Raw genomic sequence first — 26,161 nt, forward strand, 5'->3', positions numbered from 1 at the left:
ATTCTCAGCTCACGCTCTGCTATTGACAGAAGACCTCAGGTTTGTTTGCGCCTTGACTGGGAGTCAGATAATCCTGACACAAACATTGCAGAGACACGGCGGCTTTGCTCTCGCCAGCAAACTCACTGATGTGTAGCCCAGGGGTGTGTGTGCCACTGTTGTGCTTCTCTTAAATCTCTGTTTTTTTAGTGGAAGTAAAGAAAAAAGACAGATGATGCCAACCCTGGCAGGGGGTTCACTGACTGCTTCTCCTCCTTCCACAACACACTTGGGGTCCTCTCCGCTCATGAGCTTCTGATAAAAGGACATGTCCCTCTCCACATTGTTGTCAACGGTCCCAGTTTTACTCAAGGCCTCCTAAAGGTTGCCAGGAGGAAAGATGGTCCAGTGGTTAAGGGCTAACTGAAAGCTCAAGAGATGCGGTTTTAATTCCCTCTGTGCCTTCAGGCAAGACACTTAGGCCAACGTCCACATAGGAAAATGTCAAAACACTGCATTTCAACGCAGCCAGAGACAAAGTGTTTCATGGTGAAAATGCCAAAGGAAAAATAAAATCAAAATAAAAACTTTATATTTGGAAGTTGGGCTTTTCTTTTCAAAATATCTTTGTTAAAAGAGAGATTTTCTTTACAGGAGGGGCAAATTGGGGCCATTAAAAATATATACATATTAATAATTACATAACCTCCCATCACCTGTCCCAGATGACACAAAGTAAAAACAAAGGATTTCAGGTTGCTACTGAAAGAGATATATTTTTTTCTTTCACCCCTGAACTACGTATTTTGATTCAACTCCGACTGAAATCAGGGCTTTCTCCACTCCCAACTCTATTTCTGCTTTGAACATCCAACAGAAAACCCATGCTCTAACTGGGAATGCACAAAGGAAATCAATGAGAGCAAAGGAAAGGGTTGACAATTTTAATTTGTTTCTTGCCTTTTTTTTCCCCCAATCACGGATACATAAAAGTAAACCAGGAAGACAAATCTAATAGGGGTGAGAGTCTCTTTGAACATACGTTCTTGACAGAGAGATTCCTGCAACAAAATAGTCTGGCTATCAGCCAGTTTCTCTCCTTAAGACTGATGCGACAAGTAATTAACTGAGATGGGGAATATATCTTTAATTCAGCAGTTATGTATACGTTGCCCTGTTTATATATCTTGTTTCTTTTTTCTCCCCTCTTTTTCTGGCTGCCGGACCACTTGCGTGAGACACTTTGAAAGCCTATCACTAGGGAAGATTTTGATCGCAACTTTCCTGTGGTGGTGGAAGAACTCTGGGAGGGCACTCAGCATTTCATCCTCAAAGCATTTAAAGAAAAGGAAGAGAGAGAGAATGACAGAAAGGAGGACAGAAAGAGAGAACTAAGGAATTCAGAGGGATGCATTATTCAGCATGCTTGGAAACAACCCTTTTCACTGGCTCCACTAAGCCCAAATGCCCTGGAGGTTTTCACTATCTATCTTTTTCCAATGCAGCTCGGAAAAAAAGCTCACATCTGTCAAGATCACAGTTTCAAGAGTCCCAATTTATTCAGTTGAACGGGATAAAAGCGCCTGTTGGAAAAAGATTTGAAGGGGGGGGGGAGCGGACTGTCCAGTGCCTACACCTATCTATCCTTCTAACCCTGTGTGCACGTATGCGTGTATGAAATACACACTCATTCAAATACATACATAAGTAAAGCTGTCTGCACTCCTGCCAGCACAGAACTGTTTGTCTACCTTCATGCAGGGCAGTTCTTCAGATCTCACATCTGTCAAGAGCTGGGCAGATTTACATGCATTGACCTATAGATATGCAACCTAAGCACATATGGATATGGTATAAAGTGATATAGATATATATGAGAGAGTAGGAGAAGAGGAAAATATAAGGGAAAAGCTTAAAAATCTTGTTGACTTTTTTTAATCTCTGCCCTTCTTGATCTGCTAAATGCTGTCACAAAAACATTTATTAATATGCAAATTCTAAGTAGCAATCTGGAGCCAGTCAGGTTGCGCTAATTTGCACATTAATATCCCTCTTCTGGTGTGCCTTTGCTCTCCGATGGAGGAGAAGAGAAAGAGGAATCTCGTGCTGTATCCTTTTAAAAGGCTGCCACGGCAGTGGTCCAAAGTTTCATTTGAAATGCTGATGCACATTTGAAGAGGAGAAATACAAACAGCATCTAACTCAGATGCAGAGAACAGGGCAGAGAGAGAGAACAGAGCGGGTATGAGAGAAGCCACTGCCAGATGCTTTCCCCCCAAATCCCATAATTGCTCCATAATTGCAGGCTGCAAAGAAGGCAGCACCATAATGAAATTGGTCTCAGAGACTGGCTTTGCAGTTCTGATTGTTTTCTCTTGTGGACTGATTTGTGTTTGCTCTGGCCTGGTTGCCTCCTGGGCTGGATTTCCCTACAGATTATAGCTCATAGGCAGGAAAAAAAAGCTGGGGGGGGGGAGGGGGGAGAAGACTTTTTTTGTTTTAAGTTCCTTAAAAGATTAGCTTTCTCCTTAAAATCTTGTTATAGCAGAATGAGCTCCTCATCAGCCTGGAAAAGTCACAGCTGATGCAGGAAGTAATAGAGGTCTATAAAACTCTGAGAAGCATCACAAAAGTGAGTGGCATGGAACAGATGATCAGAGAATGACTCTTTGCTGTCCCTCCCAGTACAAGAATCAGGGACTATCATATGAAAATAGCATGTAGCAGGTTGCAAATATAGAAAAAGAGTTGATGAGTCACACAGTACTTAAACAATCTGTGGAATACCTTGCCACAAAATACAGATACTAAAGGTTTGCACGAGTCCAAAAGCTATTAGAGAGAGAGAAAACTCCACCATGCACTCCTAACTATGAAGAACTCACCCTATAATCGCCTGAGCCTCAATTTGCTGACAGAATGTTGTCAGGAGCTACCAATATGTTTTGGCCTGCCTCTTATACTCTTTCTTAAGCGCCCACTTATAAGCAGAGCTACTGGGGGAGATGGATTTTGGTCTGAGTTAATAAAGCTGTTCTTATAAATAAGTCGAGCTTTTACTTAGGTGAGGAAATAGGACACAAAACCTCTAAATAACCTTGAGAGCTGAACCCTAGAGCGATAATGTGGCTGACCCTGTAATTATGGGCACAATCTTGCAAATTGTTTAGGTAAATCCTTCTCCTAGGTATGGTGTATTTCCTCTTGGGTAAGGCAAGGCTGGGGAATAGAGCCTTAATTTAGGTACTACATTTCATTAGGATAGCTAAAGGCTTGAGACTATTAGGGCTAGAGAATGTTTTTACAAGGCAACTGAAGTACCAAAGCAAAAAACTGACCGATTTTGTAATGGTCTTTCAGAACTTTCTCTTCAGATCTTAGATCAAACTGGGAGAAGAAATAATTGTATTCTTGTATGCTCAGCTCTAAAAACTAAAGAACGGTTTTGAGATACCAAGTTAGTCACGTATACCTTGTATAACTTAAATTGATTGAGATCTCCATACCCTGGACTTCTTCCTTTAGAGATCACGTTGGGACCTTCAGCTTGCTCTTATCATTTGATAACAGTCACTTTTGGTCTCTTCTGCCCTAAGTCAAATGGAGTCCAGCGACCCTGAGGTGAAAGGATCACTTTCAGCCAATTTGATCGATAGCCTGTCTGTTTTGCAAAATTGTGAGGCAGATTTACCAGCCAGGTCACCACATGTACTTATCCAGACTTTCATTCGTAATGTTGATTGTAAAGCTAATGATATTTTATTCACCCACTAAAAAAAGGGAGTTCTGTATCTGTCTCAAACCATGAAGTCCCTGTTGGTATAGGCTCTTCATTCCCCATCACCAGTTGTAATTCTCTGGTAAATTGTTGCAACATTATCTGCATGAAGATATAACTAAGAGGTGGAGAAATGTGTCTACTTTCCTCAGTTGAGGATAGGATCTTACCCATTTTTAGCCATCTGAAAATGAAACATTTACTTTAACCTAGCTGTAGACTAGATTTCTCAACCTGCTAGGGTAAATAAGGCGAGGCCCCTCTCCTGGAGGAGATTCATCCCATTCTGAGACAGTTATCTGCAATGAGTGAGAGACAGCAGAGGCACCTTTCTCGCCATTAACTGCAGCAGGAGCCTGAACAGTTAGTTTGTACTACATATATAATTCTGAGCTGTCTAAAATGGGATGATATGACCATCCCACCTTCCTGGAGATAAAGTGGTTGTGATCTTAATTCTAGCTTTTAGTCTCTGTTGGACCCACACTTATGGAGATTTGCCCTTTATGCCAACATTTATCCTAGTGCAAAGCCAGCGGGAAATCCTACCAAAGCAGAAAGACGGTGTTTGCTTTTACTTAGCACTATGAAAATGAGCATTTGGAAAGAAGAACAGGATCCACTGTTGCTATCACAGGGGATGATGCAGAGATGGTGGAGAAGGAGATAACTTTGGTCAAAGCCGGACCCACTGATAACGATCCCAGACAAGCAGAAGAAGGTGCAAGGTCAACCTGTAGATCACTGGAAACTAAATACTTCCAATCCATTAATTAATTACACAGCTGGAAAGAGGGGACTGTGAAAAAGGTGAATACAATGACATTGCTGACAACGGGAGCCCTCTATTTATCAGTCATAATGAGCTTCCTTCCTTCCCCCTGCATCCTCCCTCCCCCAGTGCTGCAGCTGCACTGATGTGACAGAGCACTTGGGCTCCCCTCTCTGCTCCCCAGTCAGTCCCCTCCTTGCCAACGTGAAGGTGACTCAGTTATTCATGGCATTCAGGCCTGGGGTATCTCAGCCCATATCAGGCTGCTTGGAGGGTAAACATCACCCCACAAATGCAACACATCTGCCTGCTGCTTTCTTGGGCTCCTTTGCCCAACAGCTCCTTTTCCTCCCCCTCCTGACATCATGTGCAATGAGCCCCTCAGCTAGAATTAGAGGGCTGAAGAAAGTGTCACCACCTGCTCCGAATACTTGAACGTAATGAGGTGAGCAGACATGCAGGTTGAAAATAAATTCTTTTTCCCAAGGTACAGAATTAAATCATGGAACTTGTTGCAGGAGATACTGAGGCAACCAACAACAGAAACAACTTCTGAAAGACAGGTTAGATAAACACATTGGTCTAACAATAGATACTAAACATGATGGCTTCAGACTAGGAAGCCTACAACAGTCTACAACATTAATTTCAGGAGAATGGGAGGGTATGTGGCAGGGGAAGGACTGCTCTGTCCCCAAACACCTACAACTAATCAGCCTTAAAAAGGTGATACTAGGCTAGACTCATCTGTGATCTTAACACAAAAGAGATCTGTTCTCAAGCTAACCTATTACAAAACAACACCCAAATCGTCCAAACTGCAAATTAATTCTGAGAAGACACTAGTGTTCTGCCACTGAATGGTACCTTCTGGGCTGCCTAGCAGAATCCTCCACTATGCCCTACTGCTAGGTAATACCCTTACTATATATATGGGGAAACTGAGGCAGAGCTAAATGATGCACCAAAGTAGGAAACTCTACCGTATTCAAGGCAGAACAACAATTCACTTTTTGAAAAGTGCATGGCTTTTAGGTAACAATCTCTCTCTTTCACCACCAGCTTCATTAGATAACTCAGAGTTTGTGCTGGAGAGGTGAAGTTTGCAATGGATCAAACAAAACAGTACATTTCTAGGATGGGATATGCAAAGTCATGAATGATATCCGTCATCAACTGAAGAGTAGAAAGGTGTGAACTTGTCATTTGGGAAAACGGGGCCGGGGTACAAATGTTACATCTTTAATAGTCTTCCCTCATTTGCAAAGGCTACGAAGAGGAACAATGCCCATTACTGTCTCCTGCGTTACTCCACACTAATGGATGCCTCCGAACTAGCAGAAGTCATTCCCATTAAATTCCTGCATTATCAGGCCATTACTTGACAGGGCAAAGATTAATCGCAAACTTTCCGGGGACCATTTATTCCATTTGCCAATCTATCTCTCCCCGTTACGCTGCTTTGGTTGTGTTGTCAATTTTTCAAGTGCCAAGGAGTTTGGACTGATCCAGTTTTCTGTCCATCCATCTGTCACACACCTGTCAATCTGGTTCGATCTGAATGCGCTGTTTGCTTTGGGAAAGTCAGAGGGGGAAGGGAGGTGGGTGGGATGCTGAATGGTGTAGGAGGCAGAAGGTCTGTGTTTGAGGGAGAAAAAAAAAAAAAAAAACAGAAAAAGGATTAGCAGGCTGTATTATGTAGAGAATGGAGGTTTCAAAGAAGCCATAGAGGTAAGGCTGAAAATTTAACATCATAAATTTAACATCTCCCCTGGTGCCGCAGGCTGACTCATATTGTTAGTCTGAGAAACTATGAATGAGGTACCTCAAAACACCCGTAGATTTATGGTTATAGTTCATTTTATTGTACTGTTTGGTGCAGGGCAGTGTGTGAAATAGATTGAATGGGAGAACAGATCTTTTAAGAAAATAAACTTTTAACTCAGTGGTCTAAGTCATTATTCAACATCTTCAGAGCTTAGCACCAGGAGTGCTCAGGAAATGTAGCAGAGGAAAAGTGAATTGTACAAACACTTGAGAGTGGAGTTAATTACCCATCCTGATTTCCTTTTAATCGGTATGCATTAAGGCAGTGAGTTTGCTCACTGTTAGTTTGGCTTTGAAGAAACCGACCCTTCCTTCTAAGCTGTTCTACTTCACCACTAGTATATTTGTCCCATGACTAAAAGGTATTCTCACCTCATTGGTAGTTATCACAGAAGATCCTGCCGCTCAGTTCAGTTCAAGAAAAAACACCCAGTGTTTTGCCATGCGGTTCTTACAGATTTGTGATTTGAAAATGGTTCTAGCTCTGAATTACAATCAGGGTGAATAGTTTCACCTAGGTTCATGAGTGATTTAATTGGATACAGTGGCCCAGATCCCTCCACGTATTTAACTAAGATGCTAAAGCTTGGAGTCCAGCCATCCTAAGCTCTCACCATAGACAGCGGAGAAAAAGAGAAAATGTAATTCAAATATTAAGTGGTTGTATTCCCTCTGGAAATCCTCCCCTTCCTTGGCACAATGAGGTTATTAGACACCTGATACAAGTTTTTCAGGTGTACAAAGCTAGGAGGGTTGGATCTAAGCCGCAGCTCCAGTTTGCAGTCCACCTTTATCTCAAATGACCCTGACTTCCAGACAATAGGAAATCCTAGAGTCCAGTGGCTGTAGCATCAGTTGTAATATTCTGGACTCTCTTGGCATGCCAAGTCATTCACTCCTCTTTCACATCAGATTTGCTAGTAAACACATGGCAATAATTACCTTGCTCCTCCTCCCTCATGACAGTTAACTAGACTTTGCAAATAGCTTGACTCCAGTCCAAATTGGTCTTAATCATACCTTCCTTGGAGCCTTCGTGCTAGAAAACCGGAGGTAGTCCCTTCAACAGGGACTGCTGTGGATCACCTATTGATTTGGGATCTTTAGCTTGACAAACAAGTGATGCCTCAACTTTGCCAAAATGCCAAGCCACCGACAACTCCAAATGAAAGACAATGAAAAATTATAGCTGACAAAAGTCAGGTCTAAAATGTTTCACAGCAAGCTCCCAAGAATGACAAGGTCTGAAATCAGAGGTACATGGCAGATGCTCTGATTCCAAAGACGGATGAGCTGGAACATGGAAATTCCCCTTCCTTTACAGAGCCATTGTATGGTGCCTTCCAGAATGGGGGAGGAGGACAACTGTTTTTAAGATTTCCTCTTTCCTTATTCTCATGCAAGAGTGCAGAAGACAAATTTTGGTTTAAAACCTGCCTAACAGTAAATGGCCTCCACAAAGTTTATGCTTGTGAAGATCACTGTTGCAAAATTAGCCCTTAACCATCTTTACCCCTTTATTCTCCCCCTTTTTCCATCTTTGGAACTGAAGGTTAAAAATTAAACTAAGTGGAACAATATTCTCAGACAAGTTTGAAAAATCAGACCTGCCAGCTTCCTCCCATCGCTGCAGAGTGCCAGCTCCACTTTCATCAGCCCACATTAGAGGTTTCTCACCCTCAGTCCATTCAATCAAGAGAAAACAACACAGGCAGATGGAATAGGACAGTTGATCCAGTATCCACAGGGCCAGATTGGAAAAATCCTTCCAGTAAAGCCTCAGTGGAGATAGAAAGAAAGAAAAAATAAAAGGGAGATCTTTCTTCATTCCCCCTAATAACTCTGCCTCTCACCTTTCATCACCTTTGCATGAAGTATCAAATAAGGGTGTCTCCACTTGTGCTTTCTTGCATTAGAAAACTTCTGTGTAAAATAGAGAAAAAATGTAGGGGATTTTGGAATACTTCAAGCTTGTTAGAGACTTTACAGTGATACATCACTTGTTCGAACCCAGATTAAGATGACCAAAAGAGCCCAGAGGTATGTTGAGGTGGCCTATCTGGAATAAATGTGACTCAGCTTCTAAGGGAGAGTTCTCAAGTCACCTCTATACCTCAAATGAATCACACCTCCAGCATCCTTTTTTTTTACAACTGCACCAGGAATGTACTGGATAAACATGAGAAGATTGGATAATCGTAATGCTAAAGATAGCCCCTTCTGGATGGGGCTCAGACATCCTGGATGGGGCAGGCTGAAGAAATACAGCACCACTATCATCTGTGTTAGATCTGCTGTGAGAATACCAGTCTCCAGGACTGATGATCCCACACCATTCATCAACTAGCACAGGCTCAGGTAGGACACTCAGGTAGAAATCCCCGCAGCAATACTGTCGGTGTCAAACGCAGGTGACACCAACTGCCTCCTGCCATGCCCTTCTTCTCTGCCTCCAGGCTAGCACCATAAAAGATATTGGAAGGGGCTCTCTGAACACACTATCACATCAGGGCTGCCTGTTACTCTATTCTTCTTTTCAACTCCTTCCCCTTTACTCCAGCACGGGTCCCCCTGTCCCTTTTAGCTTTAAGATGTTTTTCAAAAATAAAAGAAATTTCTGATCTCCCCTTAACACTCACTTCTCCCTTCCATTCAGGACTGACATATTGTGCCTCTCAGATTTCTTTTAAAGCCTTTACTTCGTTTCCAAGCCAGTTGCTAGCTTTGTTTCTAAAGCAGAATCTTTCCTCCGTTTATGCTTCCCAGCTTCTTTTTAAAGTATTATTATTTCAGCAGAAATGTCAAAACTTTGCACTTTAAAATAATGCAATAGGGGAAGCTGCACAGTTCTCTGTGCTGAATGGGGGAAAAGACTATGAGAGAACTGTAATACTGATCAGTGATTTAGAACAGTGTAGGACTTAGATTCTTTTATCCCAATTTTAACAAAAAGACATAATAGAAAAGCTCTGGGACACCCATACAGCTGAAACAGCAAATGGAGCATTACTGCTGTGTACATAGGAACATTTAGGGGCAAAAAGTGTGCAGTCATCTACTCTTTCACCCAAAGCAGCCTCAGGGCATGTTTATATTGTTCTAGTAATAATGACATCTAGTGCAACCTAGATTTCTGAGGCATTGGATACCATACAACAAATGCCCTAGTATGCAGTAAGACCTAATTTCATTAGGAAGTCAGCTAGAAAGCTGGAATAAGGAGATGCAGACTCAAGACATCTGAAAGGATGTGCTATTTAAGCTTTTTGGATGCAGTGTTTCAGGCAGTAGGAGACAGCATCTTAAACCATCTCTCAGTTGTACCTCACCGTCTCTCCTACTTTGTTTCAGTGACAAGCCAGCGTCCTTGAAAACAGAGGTCAACAACTGATTGTGTAGGTGACAAAGATGGCATGGAGCAAGCCAGAAGAGCTGGGGGACATGGCTTTTTGAAAGAGACATTTGTGAGAGACAGGTGCCTCACACAGAAGCAAGATACTGCTGATCAGGTGTGTGTGTGTTTCAGTGGCAGCGTCTCCTGGCTCCTGTCAGGCTTCTACCTGCACATGTAACTTCTAATTTTGGAAATAAAATACCTCACACTAAGAAAAGAAAAGAAAAAAAATCAACATGCTGCTATTTAATGGTTGCTGATTCCATGGTTTAATTCATTATTGAAGTTTCACCTTGCTCTGAAACAATTAGAAGTGCTCATGTGATCAGTTACCAAGTCTCAATTGGGAGGTAACAATTTATGGCTGAGAAGCTGGAGGTGACAACTTCTCAAAGTGCCTTTCAATTGTATCTCCCCTCAGTTCTCATAAATGTAGTGATACAAATATATATTTAGGAGTAAAGAAATTAAAGAAGATCGAACTCAACAAGAAGCACAGGTCAATTGTACACCATAATAGTACGAAATGTTTGTGTATGTTCTCAGAGAAGAAAAGGACTGATGGAGAGCTCTAAATTAAGTTTGACTCTCCATTTGAAGTACAATATGAGGTAAACACTTTTGCAAACTGGCCATCACTAGAGATCTGCATGAGGTACTGAAGAGAGATGCCCCATGAAGATCAAAACCAATGAGAAAGGGGTGAGAAACTAACAAGCTCCATAACATGAACACCTACTGCTTCCATCCTCAGCAGAGTGTTAAACATGCTTCAAGATGGCACCAATAACCTTGCCTAGCTGTTCTTGTGTGCTGTGCTCCCACTGGGAACATTAGAACAGGCTCCAGCAGGGTGGGGACGAGCAAAGAGGGAGCAGGTTGCTAGTCTTCAGTGCTATGCTGTTTATTCTGCTTAGCCATAAAGCAATGTAAATCAAGCATGTCATCCTACCTAATTGCATGTTCATATAGGACTTAATTGGTAATATTCCTGCAACCCAGCTCCTCAACCTTCATGTTGCGTTGAGTTCCTCTCAGAGACTAATGAGCTTTATACAACAACAAACATTTAGGTCTGTTGTTCTAATTCATTAACATAATGGGCAATACAATGAGCAGTTATGATAATAAACACTAATAAGAGGTACTAGCGACACTTATTCCTGGCAATGCCAGGGCTGCACAGTGTGTTCATACAGTAGGAACAGAGGGACGCAAAGGGGTACAGTCCTTCCAGTCCTCTCTCAGTAGCTACACAGAGCATCCCCGTACAGAGGAGTGGCGTGCCCTGCCATGAAGAGCTTATCCAAAATGCAGAACAGTAGCTGTCCAGTGACTAAAGCATAGGCCTGAATTGTGACAGTTCTTTGGATATGCAACCGTTCCATGACCTTCGGATGTGTGGTAAGTCCTATCAAATTTCCTTGTCCTTCAGTTTCATACCTGTCAACTGAAGGTGACAATATACTATTAATTTTTATCACAGATAATGAGACAAGACCAAAACATCCTAAAGGTACTATGGGCTTTTTTCCAGTTAAAGCATTTCAGAAAGGAATGCAGAGGACAAGAAAACAAACAAACAAACAAACAAACAAACAAAAACTCCTCAGTTTGCCCCCCCCATCACCCCCACCAAGGGAAGTTCATAGCAAGAGGTTCATTGGCTATTCTATGAAAACAATAACTGCACCTATGATATTTTGTTACTCAGTGAGGGGATTTCATAGCCAAACATATGAGTGGAACTACGCATGAGTCAAATGCATTGAAGATAAATATCTGAGACTGTCAGCACAGTCGTCATTTCATGTCTTTACAGGTATTAACTCCCAGCATGGGTAAAGACATTGCCTGTAATAATGAGGAACTTGCTGAAAAGTGTACTTCACTATACGGATAACTTTCAGAACACAGCCATAAATATTACTTTGTTACTTTTTAAACAATGATCTAAAGAAGTTCTGGTCTTAGACTATGCAGCACTTGCAAAACTTGTTAGCCTTCTGCTCTCCTTCAGGTTGTGTGAGCAAATGCTTTAATCTAGTGGGGATGACATGGCCACACTGCAGGTAGGACAGACCTATAGTATCATGCCTCACCTCACCAGAATAACTACCCTGACTTAACAGAGACACATGCCTAGGAAGCAGGGCATCATTCACCTTTTAACTCAATTGCTAAAAATGGTATCCCATTTACAGGACAGTTTTTTCCTTCTCTTTGTTCATCTATGAATGGAGACCTTTCATTTATATACTCTTAGTTAGGATCTCAGTGACAGACATTGCACAAGCAAAGAAATCTAAGGCTTCCAAAATGTATGATTTTTAAAATGTATTGCCAGACTTTATTACAATGGAAATATATTTTTCTAACTGAAGTTTACACTGTCATTATGACACTAATTCAGTTATTCCTTATATTTCATCTATATAAATTTAATCTTCTTGTAAAACAAAAGTCACTTGTTTCCTTAACATGGGCAGAACTGACTAGAGAAAGAGGACATGAATCTGCCACTCTAACAGCATGCTCTTACGGTTAAGGATAACGGCAGTATTAAAATAAAATAAAATATAATAAAACCATGTGAAGTAAATATTCAAAATTCCAAAGGCTTGATGGAGAAAGCATCATGTAAAAAAGTCACCTGACAGTTTAACGTTACATTCCTGAAAAGCTGGACAGCTCTTTGGCATAGTTTGGATCAGAAATGTATGTAGGAGACTAGAGAAAGGTACAAAACTTTCAGCTACGGTAAACAAGAAAGCCCTTCCAAACAGGGCACAAATCACCACTGACGACCTGCGTGGTGCTGAGCACTTGTGATATGCAATGTATTGCACAAAAATGATCTTGGGCTGCAGGTGCACCATCTTTTATAGCCCGTGGACGCTTCGTATGCCAGGATTCTGTACAACGACTCAGAATTTCGATGTGCTTCCTGCCAGTAAACAGTGTTTCTACACTGGCAATGACATGGTGAGAGTTAATATCTGTAAAGACATGAAAAGACCACTATGTTGACTGTCTCAGATATTTATCTTCAACGCATGTGACTCATGCATAGTGGCAGTTCCAGTGTATGTTTGGCTACGAAATTCCCTCACGGAGTAACAAAACATCATAGGTTATTTTTTCATAGAATAGCCAATGAACCTCTTGCTATGAACTTCCCTTGGTGGGGGGGGGGGGGGGAATCAACTGAGGTTTTTTTATTTTTCTTTTACAAGATCAAGTACTACCTTCAGAGGACATGGGGAAAAGGGTCTAATTTAATCAACCTTAAGTTATGCAGACTTTAAGCCCAGCTTCTAAGCTAGTCATTTAAACAAACACTATAATCAATTAAGAGTGATATGCACCTCCGTGAAGGCATTTCATCCTATCCTATCCTAAATGTGGTGGTAGCCTAGAAACTAAGTTTCTAACTTTAAGATGCCTAAAGAGAATCTACTCTCTTACTGTCTTGTAGCAAGCAACCTCTTCAGGGCAGGAGGTACCTTTTCTTGTCATTTGCACAACAGCAAGCACACTATTTGCATTAAAACACACACACACACACACAAACCAAAAACCCCAACAGCCATTGCTATCAAACTATGTCATCACAGACTTGGAAATTCTCAGCTCTTACACCACTGATTCATAAAATCTGCTCATCTTCCTCACTTGGACTGTGATCCACAGCAGCCACAGAGAAGTGAGTGCTTGCCATGCCTCCATTGGAACGGTTGTTTTTCCAACTCTCTGTCAATATTTTTTTGCTGACCTGCTGTAGAAGCAGGCCTGTGATTCAAGGAGAGAGCTTATTTCAATTAATGGGGTATGATGATGGGGAAAGACATAGTCATTTGCAACCTGGGAATTCTGAGGGGTACCTTTGCCTCAGGATCAATATTGCTGGTGCCACAAATGTCTGCCATCCCACTCTCCCCTCACCAAAAACACACACCATTTTTCTTCCTGTTAGGTCTCCTTCCTTCTCATCCCAGGAGCTGTTACAAATCTCAAACCTCCACATCAAACTCCTAATGGAGTTTAGTTCTGGGGAAGGGGGAGTAGGGAGAGAAGTTGATTGTTTTAGAGATAAAAATTCTTTTCTGTTTTTTCCATCACAGACCTTTCTCTTCGACCTGGAAAATGTATATAGTACTTAGAGGAAATAATATTATTCTCCAAAAAGGAAGAAGGTGAGGACAGGACTCACTGGTGACTTTGAACCCCATCCTTGACAATCTCACCTTCCATTTATCCACAGCTTGACTGTGAAAGATGCATTGGCAGCAGCTCACTTAATGATTTTAGAACTAGTACTACTGCTGCCCCGAGCCAATTTGCCATTAAACAGGAGAGACTTGGAGCCTTTCTACTGTACAGTGTAATTTCTAAAGGGAGAAGAGATAGGAATTGGTTTCTCTGTGTGATGAAAAGCTGATTCTCTCCAATGAAGATTAGAAATCTTAATAGATCAGCCTTCTGACGTATATGTTGGTGGCATTTGACAATAAAGCGCAATTCATGGCACAGAAAAGGAAAGGTAAGCCCAGCCAAAAGGCGTTAGCTACCATAAAAGCTAGCGAGTGTTATTTATTTAGGAAAGGTGAACCTCAGAGTTACTCCACAGTACAGGCTGTAGTTAGAAATGAATGTTTCCAGACAGTCATATAATAGACACATAAAAATAGCTTAAACCTTCAGATGGGCTTTATCAGTTATAATTACAAATGAATTAGGTTAAGATTTCTGGTGTGCAGCATGTTGGAACTATTATTAGGGCCCGCTGCTCTCTCCTCACTGTCCCCACCCCCCCAAAAAAAAAAAAAGAAAACAACCAAAAAACATAGTTATGTTTCCAGAAAGTAAGTGCATTCATTCAGAAATTCTGAAGACCTCTAGATCCTTTAAGTCCAACAACAGCAAATCTTTCAGGTGCCCCGGTGCCAAATTTACTTAATAAAACATTGTAGTGCAGACCAGCTGGGGTCAGCCCAGATCTCCATCAGTGCCAGAGGAAGCACCAATGCCAACAGTTCTCCATCACTGCTTTTGTCTGACCTTCTACATTGCACAGCAACAGAATTTCCCCCTTACCTCCTTATTAAGTATAATGCTTTTTTAAATTGAAATTTATCTTGCAAAAGAGTTCTCCACTCTTTTCTGAAGGAAGTAACAGACAGAAAATATTCCACTTCCTTTCCAATAGCCAGTCATCCTCACTGTTGAAAAAAATCTCCATTTGTCTGATTTTAATTTCTTGCTACGTTTTCTCCCTCAGATTGAAGTCTTTTATTACCTGCTATTTTCTTCTTTCTGAGGGTTGACCATGTGGTCATGAGCTAACAAGTCACTACATTATGTTTCAAGTCATGACTGAGTTGTTCAGGTGCCTTCAGCTCAGACCTTTTATGTGGTGACTACTGTGCATTAATAGCATGGCTAGCTGCCTGCTATGTCTCAACAGGGTGGTAGTGACTTCTTCACTGGCAAAACATTGTTAGTGATCATGTAGTTGTACTCAGTTCCTTCCCTCTGTTTCCCCTCCCACTCCTCAGCTGTTTGTGCATTTGGACATGTTGTTCTCCACTTTCTTCTTAAGTTGGACCTCCCTACTTCTGTCTTTTCCTCCTCCTCCTCCTTTCCCTGACTTCTTGCTGCTCCCCAAACCTGCTTTCCTTGCAACACTACCTCCTCAACTCGCACTTATGGGGCTGGTGATTCTGCTTCCTTGAGGAGGTAGCGTTATTAAGGACAGTAAAGCTTATTAGCTTAGATTCTGCAACTCACTTTTAATGTCAGTGAGCCACATTTCAACATCAGGAACCAGTGATTTAGACTGCAAGCTCTGTGAGACAGGGTCTTTACTCTGTTTGTTCACAGTAACGACATCTTCCAACTGAATACAGTTCTGATGACTTCTGGGGGTCTAGGAACAATTATAATAAGTGATTTAAATGAGGATCTGTGAAAGTAATTAGGTAGCTGTCTCTCCCCTTCACCTACTTGGGACCTCTCTCCACATTATCTCTGTAGCCTTTGATTATCAAAATTGCCAGGATCCTTCCTGACTTTGTGAATCCAGATTACTTCAGTCTGTCTCTGCCTCAGTTTCTCACGGGATGAACAATTATAACAGGTCATACTTCAAGGCTAGGAGGACTAAAGTTGCCATGTTTCTATCATACTTTTGGATCCTTCAGTAAAAAGGTTCAGGATAAATGCAGACTTTGCATTGCTACAGAATCAGGATACTATATAACCTAATTGTTTTCATTTCACTCAGGTTTCTAACACTAGTGGTTTTTTTTTTTTTTTTGCATCTAGGAGTGTATTTTCAATAGCACAAATGAAAGACCAGGAGTGGGCTGGCATTGAGTTTCATTGGAAGATAGGACATCAACTGCCGTTCATCTCTTTGGAAACCTATTAACTAATATGAAAGAACTGGTAAATCAAATAAAACTTTCTGGCAATTCTTCAGTTGAGAAGGGACAAAGTGCTAACACCAGATGCCATCATAACCCTCTATGAAATGAAACAACCGAATTTCACAAAATCTCTGTCACTGTCATTTAAACATGACCATGCTAAGAGATTCAGCAGCTTACCTCCCCATGCACGACTGAGTTAAGCATCAGGATACAAAAACTCATGTCATGCATCTTTAGAATAGTGGTAGCCTTTCCTAAGTAGCTTGTGGTATGTTGTGACTGAAACTCCCTCAGATGCCCAAGCTAACAATTCATTCTTAACACCAAACATAAATTGCCACACATCTCTTCTAGATAAAACCTAGGGTTGGAAAATCAGGAAGTTCTCTGAGATGTTAAAAGATAAATCTCTGGAACTATGTTCTTCTAACAGATTCTGGCTCATAAGCTTCACTTATTTTTAAATCACAGAATCACAGAGAGGTTGAGGTTGGAAGGGACCTCTGGAGATCATCCAGTCCGACCCCCCTGCTCAAGCAGCATCATCTAGAGCGTGTTGCTCAAGACTGTGTCCAGACATTTTTTGAAACTCCATCACCTCTCTGGGCAACCTGTTCCAGTGCTCTGTTACGCTCACAGTAAAGCTTTTCCTCATGTTCAGACGGAACTGCCTGTGTTTCCGTTTATGCCCACTGCCTCTCATCCCGTCACCGGAGACCACTGGAAAAAGTCTAGCCCCATCCTCTTTACACTCTTCTTTCAGATATTTTAAAATATTGGTAAGATCCTCCGTCAGTTTTCTCTTCTTCAGGCTGAACAGGCCCAGCTCCCTCAGCCTTTCCTCACAGGAGAGATGCTCCAGGCCCTTCCTCATCTTAGTAGCCCTTCGCTGGACTCACTTCAGCAGATCATATCTCATACTAGGGAGCCCTCAGTACTGCAGGTGTGGCCTCATCAGGGCTGACTGGAGGGGGAGGATCACCTCCCTCGACCTGCTAGCAACACTCTGCCTAATACACCCCAGGATACCATTGGCCTTCTTGGCCACAAGGGCACATTGCCGGCTTATGGTCAACTTGTCGTCCACCAGGACTCCCAGGTCCTTCTCTGCAGGGCTACCTTCCAGCAGGTTAGCCCTCAGCCTGTATTGATTCATGGGGTTATTTCTCCCTAGGTGCAGGACCCTGCGCTTCCCTTTATTGAACTTCATGAGGTTCTCCTCTGCCCGTATCTCCAGCCTATCAAGGTCCCTCTGAATGTATCAGCCACTCTGGTGTATCAGCCACTCTTCCCAGTTTTGTATCATCAGTAAACCTGCTGAGGATGTACTCTGTCTCTTCATCCAGAGACTAGATTTTGAACTAAATTTTTAAATGAAAAAAATCTAGAATATTTTCAGTTAAATACAGCATATTATTATCTACACACCATTGCTATATTCCCACAAAAAATGGTAGCAATGGCTGCTTTTACTCACTGCCTGGTAATGCAAGCCTCTCAGCAGGTAGCAGGCATATTTTGTTAGTCTTCATTTGTCTCAGTATAATCACTCTTAACTTTCTGGAACGGGGACTTCCTCTGCTCTAGCATCTTCTGATCGCTATCAACTTCTATGGACATGAAATGACAAACAACGCTCTCCCATAATGGCAGATAACTCCCCAAGGTAAGTCAAACTGCCTGTGTTACTGATGCAAAGGTCCCACAGCACTGCCTTTCACCAGGGTTACAGACGCCACATCATCAGCCACTAGCAGTCACAAAGAGCTTGGCTATCATGTTGCAAGCAGCTTCAGATCACTCTTTCTAGGGGTAAGGATTTCTCACGTTTGCACTGTGGGATGGGAAACCACTGGCAGGCTATGTAAGCAAAATAATATTGCATAGACACTCCCTAGTACTTTTATTTAAATCAAATCATATCATTTTTGATCAAAACATCGCAGTACTCCTGTATCGCCCTGGAAACTGGGTCCTGGTCTACGTTTGCTGAAGATCCTTCAGTAGATGCCCAGGGAGAAGCTCCAACAGATTCAGTTTTCAGTTCAGCAGTGACCTGCTCAAGTTCTTCAGTGATATTTTTGAACATTCTCACTGCACCTCAGTCATATGAGCTTCCAGTCTCTCACAGAGGAAGCATGGCCCACTGGGTTCGCTACGAAAGAGCGGCTTCTGCAGCACTCACGAAGGTGTGCAGTCCTGGCTTCCGCTAGCCCCTCATTAGCTCTGTCTCAGTGCAGCTGTTTTCTGAAAGCCAATTCCAATTCTAAATCTCTAATTCTCTGCTGCAGTTGGTCTACCACGGAAGCTTGAGTACTGGCTCTTACTTGTTCTAGTCTGCCGTGGATGGCTGCCTGTGTCTGCAGAAATAGATTGACTTCCTGTAGTTTTTGCCGTAGCTCTTGCCCAGCCCTTTGTTCACTCTCCCTTTTATATTGTTCTCTCTGGCTGTGATCCATCATCTTGACGTTTAACTGACACCTGAGGAAAACCTCCTCTTCTTCCAGCTGCCGCTTTCTCTTCCGCAGTTTTTCCAAGCTCCCATGCATCAAAACCAACTCTTGTTGCAAACTTTTGTTCGTTTTTTCTAGCTGCCTTGAGGTTCTCCGCTCTGCCTCTAGCCAGCGTGAAAGTTCATGGACCCTCGTTCTTAATCTATCAACTTCACTGTCCGTTCCAGAACACGTATCCTCCATTTTGCCCTGGAAATTCAACTGGGATTCACTCTCTCGCCTCTCATACACCCTCAGTTTCTTCATAGCCTTTTCCAGAAGCCTCTTGGACCTGTTGCATTCTTTCTGCAGTTCAGTGTTTCTTACCATTTCTTGCTCCAGACGGGCTTCCGTTGGTTGTGTCCATTCTGCCAGGGTCTTCCATGGCTTTCTTTTGCTCTTACAGTGCTGATTTTGGTATTTCTCTGAAGGCACGTTTTTTGTCCGTAAGCCAGTGATCAAGTCCTCCAGGCGACTATGAACTTGCAGGGAGCAAGAGGCTTGCAGGTCTTTCTGAAGAACTTTGATTCTACGGGTCTGTTGTTGGGCTGTGCCTTCCAGTCTGGTATTTTCAAGTTCAAGTCGTCCCACTCGTTCTTCCAGTTGTTTTAAATTAACAGCTCCTAAAGAGGCTTTCAGAAGGTCTTGCAGTTTCTGCGAAGAAGCTATTGTTTCTCTTTGCTTATTTTCCAGGGTTGTCTTCAAATCCTGAACACATTGCTCAGATTGTATATGCTTTTCTTCTGACTCCTGCAACTGGGCTTTAACCCTGTCCAATTCCTCTTGTAACCGCAATCTGTCTTCTTTCAGTTCATTGCAGTAAAGCTTTGCAACTTCAAGTGAACCTTCTGGAATCAACTGTTTTTCAAGAGCATTAGCAACCTCCTCCTGCAGCTGTCCAGCTACAGCCTGTCCGTCGTACTGAAAATCTGTTTGTGTTGTGGCAGCCTCGTGTCCTTCGAACTTTTCTCTCTTGTCTTCAGACACCTCAACTTTCACTGCTGCTTCTGGACTCAGGCATGCAGGCAAGGAATGCAGGCTCTTAGAATCTCTTGGGTCTTCCTTCTGGTCCACTGCTGCTGCCAGTGTAACATCTCTCACACCAGCAGGGTCTTCTGCATCATATGGGACTTGAGAACCATCAGTAGCCTCCTTTCCCTCCCTTTCAGGTGATTCGTCCTTGGCAGTTAAACTGAGTTTTTCCTTCTCAGAAGCAGGACAGCTCTCATCACTCTCTTCTTCCTCACACATTCCTATGAAGCATTCATGGGAAAAGTCATTCCTTGTTTCTCTGTCCAGAGCAGGTGCACCTAATGCAAAGCTAGCAGATCCTGCCCTGGGAGGACTGCTAAGCACTGGCATGCCTTTTGCCCTGCTTGCAGAAGCTTCTCCTGCATCTTCCCCATCTGCATAGTCTGCCAGTTGTTTAGTAATACGATCATGTCCATAAGTCCTAGCATAATCCTCAGCTGTCCATCCAAGACTGTCTTTCTGGGAAAGATCAGCACCATATTGAAGAAGAACTTCTATTACACTCATGTCCCCAGCAGAGGCAGCAAGCATTAGAGGGGTCCTTTCACCTGGATCGCGAGCATGCACATCAGCTCCCTTTTGAAGCAGGAACTCCACCATTTCTTTGTGATGTTCAGATACGGCAAGAGAAAGGGGTGTATATCCCATTTTATTCTGTGCCTCAATATGGGCATTGTGCTCGAGTAACTGACCTGCTAGAGAGGTGTTAGGAGCTCTCGCAGCGAGGTGAAGGGCAGTGTTGCCATTAGCATCTGCAAGACTATGGTCAGCACCATGCGCTAGCAGAATGGCAACACATTGCTCTTGCTGGCACTGTACTGCCTTCATCAGTGGTGATCTCTTGAAACCGTCACAAGGATTTAGTTTGCATTTGTTTTCTATTAAATAGGTAACAACCTCCGAATGCCCGTTAGCACAAGCAAGATGCAGAGGGGTCTGCTTCTCCTTGTCCTGCCTGTTGATGCTTAGTCTCAGCAGCCATCGCTGCCGCTGCACCTGGGCCAGGTCGCCGCTGGCAGCTGCACAGTGCAGTCTGCTCACTTCCTTCTCCTGGATCTCGCTGGCAGCGGCGACGAAGGGCAGGGAAGTGCTGCCAAATGGCGGCTGCCTCTGCCTCTTGCTGAAGAACCTCTTCATGCTGCTGCGCGACGACAGCACGGCAAAGCCTCGGGGCAGCGATGGAAGGCGTGGCCCAGAAAGAGCCCAGCGCGGGAAGGAGCCGAGCCCCAACCAGTGGCCGTGGCGCGGGACAGCAGCTGCAGGGCTGAGCCCTGACGGCCTGCGGGCGCGGAGCCCCCGGCCCGGGGCACAGAGGCGCCGGCCGAGGGCGGCGGCGCCAGCACTGAGGGAAACGGTCTCCAGAGGGCGCTGCGTAACGGCCGCGGCGCATGCGCAACGGCCGCGGCACGCGCGGGCACGTCACAAGGCAGCAAAGTGAGGCCGCGGCGCAGCGGCGCGAGGCCGGGGCGGGGCCCGGGTCGGGCCGGGGCTGCCACCTCCTTCAGGGCGTCGCCATGGCGCCGGGAGCGGCCTCGGGCGGCTTCTGCCTGGCCTAAGGCTGGGGCAGGGGCCACGGCTTTTGCCGGATCCCCCCGCCCGGCTGGCTTCACCTCCCTGCCTGCGACTCTGCCTGGTGTCTCAAGGCCTCCCCATTCCGCCCTTTAAATATCTTACATATAGGGAGAAATTAACCCCTAACAAAAGAAAGAAAGAAAAAAAAGAGGATTTATAACTAGATGGAGGCCTAAGTTCTGTACATAACTGAGGTTTACTTGAAGCCTTGTCCTGCTTCTAGGATAATGAGATAGATTTAATGTTTACATTGTTATTGCAATAATGATGATCGTCATAAATCCATATTCTGCCCACAGTGTCATCCTGTTCCCTTCACCTGAACTTTCTTTGCAGAAATCATTGTGTCTTTCTGGTGCCGGTCCAACGTAAGATCTGACAAAAACCTGTTGCAACTCAGACCTGAGTTCAGGCCTGACAAGACAAAGATTTGGAATTGCTACCGTGGTCTAAAAACATACAATATACATTAGAACGTAAACCTTCAAACGTGCATGGTACCTGTAGCTATGTTAGTATTAAATAGCCAAACAGAGCAGAAATACTGTCTTTACAAGAGACCTAAATAGGGCCGCAAACTGTTGGAAGAGCTGACTGCTACTTCCAGGGATGAGGCTCTCCAGCAGGTGTTAAATCTATGCCAGATGCCTTCCCTGCAGCAATGCTCTCCAGTTTCCCTTCACTATTTGAATGTGAGTATTTTAGATGTTTTCTTGGAGGGTGTGGGGGTGTCCCTTCTACCTAGTCCCTCCTACCAAAACATGATTAAATCTTTTTTGCTTGAGCAAGTGTTTTTGGTTTGAGGGACAGATGTTGGAAGGCAGAGGGGGGTGATATATCATTGAACAATGACAATTAAATAAATTTCATTTAGCAGGTCATAAAGTTAATGTGCCTAATTGGAACATAAGGATTGAAGAAAGAAAAGAAAGAAGAAAGCCTTGTATTATCCTTTCTATTTCTTCCTCCTTTCTTTTTAAGGATAGCCTATCATTAGTCATCATGAAAGCTCTCAGTGACCATTGAAACAGAGGAGGGACCTTTGACACAGCTTGATCAATCCTAATTGAATAGACCAGAGGGACAGCAGCCAAAAGGAGGGGACCCGTTCTTTGCATTTGACAGCCTCGTCCTTTTTAGTTTGTCAGCTGTCAGAAAACACTGGGGCATTCTCAGGGTGGACAAGAATGCTTCAAGTTGCCATACAATTTTTTGCTACATCAAGGAGATATTGTTTTAAGTGCTGAGAGGTGTCTGATCTGCTCAAAAGATCTAAGATTTTCCTGTAGGGAAGCACCTGCTGCAGTCAGAGAAGTAAATGGGAATTTTGCTGGGTGAGGCCTTGCAGTTTTCCCTTGAATTGACAGAGGGTTCAGTTCCATTCCCCGTCCCATATATCCCAATCCAAGTTGATCATCATGACCCTTTTACCAGTTAGCCTCTGCTTTGCGCAGGAAGAGATGATTACCTAAGCTGTGTGACAACAGAGTCTCAAACTCAGCATTTCCCATGACATTTCCCTTGAATAGACACATTGTGTCTACTTCTCCACTTCTCTTGACAAGTTACTAGCTTAAGCGAAAAGCTAAACTCCAAGAAAACTACATATATGGGAGCAGACACTCATTGAGTTTGCATTGCTATAAATGAGCAACATCATTTCGACTTGTAAGAGGCAGTCATACATAAGCCCTAGTGTAACTGCACCAACTACACCTGAGTAAATATTTGTAAGAATATAGCAATGAGGGAGGAAAGGGGATAGAAAATGACTACCTTTGTCTTTCCTGTCCTCCCATCCCATTAGCACTTTTTCAGCTCTGCTGGGTATGACACCAATGCAACCAAGCAAGTGGCCTCCCATGAGAAAGTTCAAGCAGTGGACAGGGAAGCAGAGTGGGCAGATCTAAGCTTGGTTGAAAAACAAACAAAACCAACCAAACAAAAAAGAAACATTTTAGGCTACAGAACATCAGCCAAGACCTTCACTTCACACTCACAATGCATCCAGCACTTTCATACTCAACTCTGAGACACCTTTATCAGTGCTGACTTCCCAACCCCACCTCTCACCTTCCGCCACATATATAATTATTTTGTCTTCAGCTTTGCCTGTCCTGCCTATGCTCTGCATCAGAGCTCCAGAACACCGAGGAAATTCATGTTGCTTTCAGGTTGATGAGAAATTCAGCAGGCTGAAAATCTCCCCAGAAATTTTGTCCTAAGAGGTTCACTAGCCTAGCTGTAAAAAAACAAGCAATTAAAAAATGCTCAGAGATGCCACCATTTTCTCCTGTGTTATTCAAGGTTCAGCCAAAATTGCTTCTCATTTCTTCTGTAACACTTGACAAGTCTGACAAGAATTTAGGATAAGGTCCACACTATCAGTTCTTTTTCACCTCCCTTACTACACTGTTTATAAACTACATTGTCTTTTGTTATAAGGACTGTCTCCCATCACACATTTGGCAGAGAAAATGCATGCAAAGGTCACAGCTCCTCTAGGCGTCAGCTATATCAAGAAGTCACCTTCTTTATGGATTACAGAGGATGTGAAAATCGTCACATTGCCAGTTCCTCTGGACAGGGCTTGGAATCCTGTATTTATTTGTGCAATGAATGATTTGCTGCAAATCTCATCCTAGTACAGTGTATATCATTTTCTAAAGGACCCAGCTCTAGACAACTGACGTACTGCACAACATTAAAATAATTAAACCAAAAGAGCAACCACTTCAGCAAAACTGGAAGAGAGGAACTCTGAAAAGAAGAATGAGTAGCTTAAGAAAGGTCAAAATGGCCATGCACACTGTCATGACTACAAAGTCATGTCTTAAGCAGAGGCTGAGTGGCCATAGAGTTGACAGACATTCACAGGGAAGGTCCATAGCAAAGCTGTAATGGTGAAAGTTCCTGTCATATGCTAGAAACAATCTCAGCACCGAAATGCCAAGTGAACTCAGCTGCACTGGAGGTACCATCTGAACACTGAATGGTTGTACCCAGTTCTTAGCTTAGAGAATTCTTAGGGATCTGCTCTCTGATCATTCGACTTCTGCAGAGAGAGATGAATTTCACCTCATTGCACTGGCTATTCGTGTGACAGCTGAGTGGGGCTACGTGTCCAGGAACAGCAAGAAGCCATATCCTTATACCGTATTTCTACTGACAAATGCCTCCCACTATGGCACCTTCACAGGATTGTAATTTCTGCCTAGAGCAAAACAGGTACTGATGTTGTTCACCAACTCCCTTTTAGTCACAGAAAGGGTAGAGGCCATGAAGGAGGTTGTGTAAACTATTTCCAAACATGTCTCGGGCTGTAATTTAGAGAAGCCAGGTCTCTGCTGAATTTAGCCTTCCAATAAATAAACAAAAATGATGTGAAGCTCACGTTTCTTTGCCTTGGTGTTTCCAACAGAAACTTTTGATTCTCCAGCTACCCATGACTCACAGAGATGTGTTGAAAACCAATTTAAGACCCAGCATAACTGAATACTGCACAGCATTCATTCAGCTGTGAAGATTCATGCCAGTGCTTCCGCCACAGGACAGATGATGAATGGCTGGCGGTGTTTGCGAAGATTCTGCAGCTCAAAACTTCTTGCCTTGACCTCGAATGTCAAAGAGTAGCTTCTTACACCATGGACAGTTTTGGGGGATGTCTGGTATCTGTACCTCTTCATTGTATCACAGAGAAGAGAAGTTTCGCATTAGGAAAAGAAGAAGGGAACGAAACTGTCAACTTTGAAGGTGGGTGGCATCATAACAAGTTACAAGCTTAAGGAGCCATGGTTGCCTGTAACATTCCCTTCCATCTGAAACAAGAAACTCAAAGGTGCAAGAGAACCACATCTGTAAGAACTTAGCACATCTTATGCTTTGGCTTCAAGACAAAGATGACTCACCTAACTCAGGATAGAGGTATTTTTTGGAAAGAGGAGAAGGCATCTGTGACTGTTACCATAGATAGTCATTAGTACAACGATAAAACAGTTCCCAAATATGCAGGCTGCTCTTTGGGGATTGCCTACCTTTCAGGCTGCTGCAGGAACCAGGACACAAGGCTCTATGGCCTCTTGCACACAGAAATCTGTCTAGATAATCTCAGTTGCCTCAATTGACCACATGAATCAAGAACATGTTGGGATCTTTTCACATAAGTCTGTTTTTGTCTAGTCTATAACCGTATGGGATCCCCTCACACACACACTTCTCAAGTCTTTGAGCACTGCAGTGCTGGTTCATATATAACCCTCTCAGGGTGCTTGAAAGGCTTCTTTATCCCTCAGAATGGAAAAAGTTCCCAGCTCAGATTCTCAAAAAGTACAATAAGGAGACAAACCATAGGAATAAAGTTGTGTCCTTCATACATATGGAAATATCACTGTAGGGGGCTGAGGGCAGGACAGAGAGAAATTTAGAAAGTGGAATGATCTGGCTGGAAAAGATGAATACTGAGTGCAGGGCAGATGGAGGGGGACAATGAACAAAAAGAGGCCCCAAACAACTGCTTTAGCAGGGACACAGGTTACAGTAAAACCAAAAGAAAGAGCAAGATATGTACCTTTTTAAAAAAACATTCTGAAATAAAGTAGTATCTATTTTAGATTTTATCTCCTTAGACCTCCTAAATCCTATTATTGAGCTAGTTAAGTCTGAAGACATGTGCACCACTTATTAGTGATAGTACACTTTCCAAAGCACATATCAAGAAAGATGTACTAGAAAGATGCATCAGAAATAGCAAATTTGCATGTGTGCAGCAATGAGAAGCTGATCATTTTGTCCAGTTTGGATTTCATCAGCATGGATCTGTGATATCCCAGAAACACCTCTAAAATTTGGTTGAAACACTTCCTCAGCAAAGAGCAAATTGGT

At 43.1% G+C, this 26,161-nt stretch overlaps 2 protein-coding genes across 11 annotated transcripts in view; both read right to left on the reverse strand.

Annotated features, from left to right (window-relative positions):
• The window catches only part of LOC138060911 (CUGBP Elav-like family member 4), a 721,412-nt gene that overhangs the window by 465,109 nt on the left and 230,142 nt on the right, over window positions 1-26,161 (reverse strand). The window lies entirely within an intron of this gene.
• Window positions 18,416-20,845, reverse strand: LOC138064561 (POTE ankyrin domain family member B-like). Its single transcript, XM_068927731.1, has one exon. It carries the CDS (start codon window positions 20,843-20,845, stop codon window positions 18,416-18,418), a length of 2,430 nt encoding a protein of 809 aa, XP_068783832.1.

The sequence above is a fragment of the Struthio camelus genome, chromosome Z (assembly GCF_040807025.1).
Source record: "Struthio camelus isolate bStrCam1 chromosome Z, bStrCam1.hap1, whole genome shotgun sequence".
In the NCBI taxonomy this organism is placed as follows: domain Eukaryota; kingdom Metazoa; phylum Chordata; class Aves; order Struthioniformes; family Struthionidae; genus Struthio; species Struthio camelus.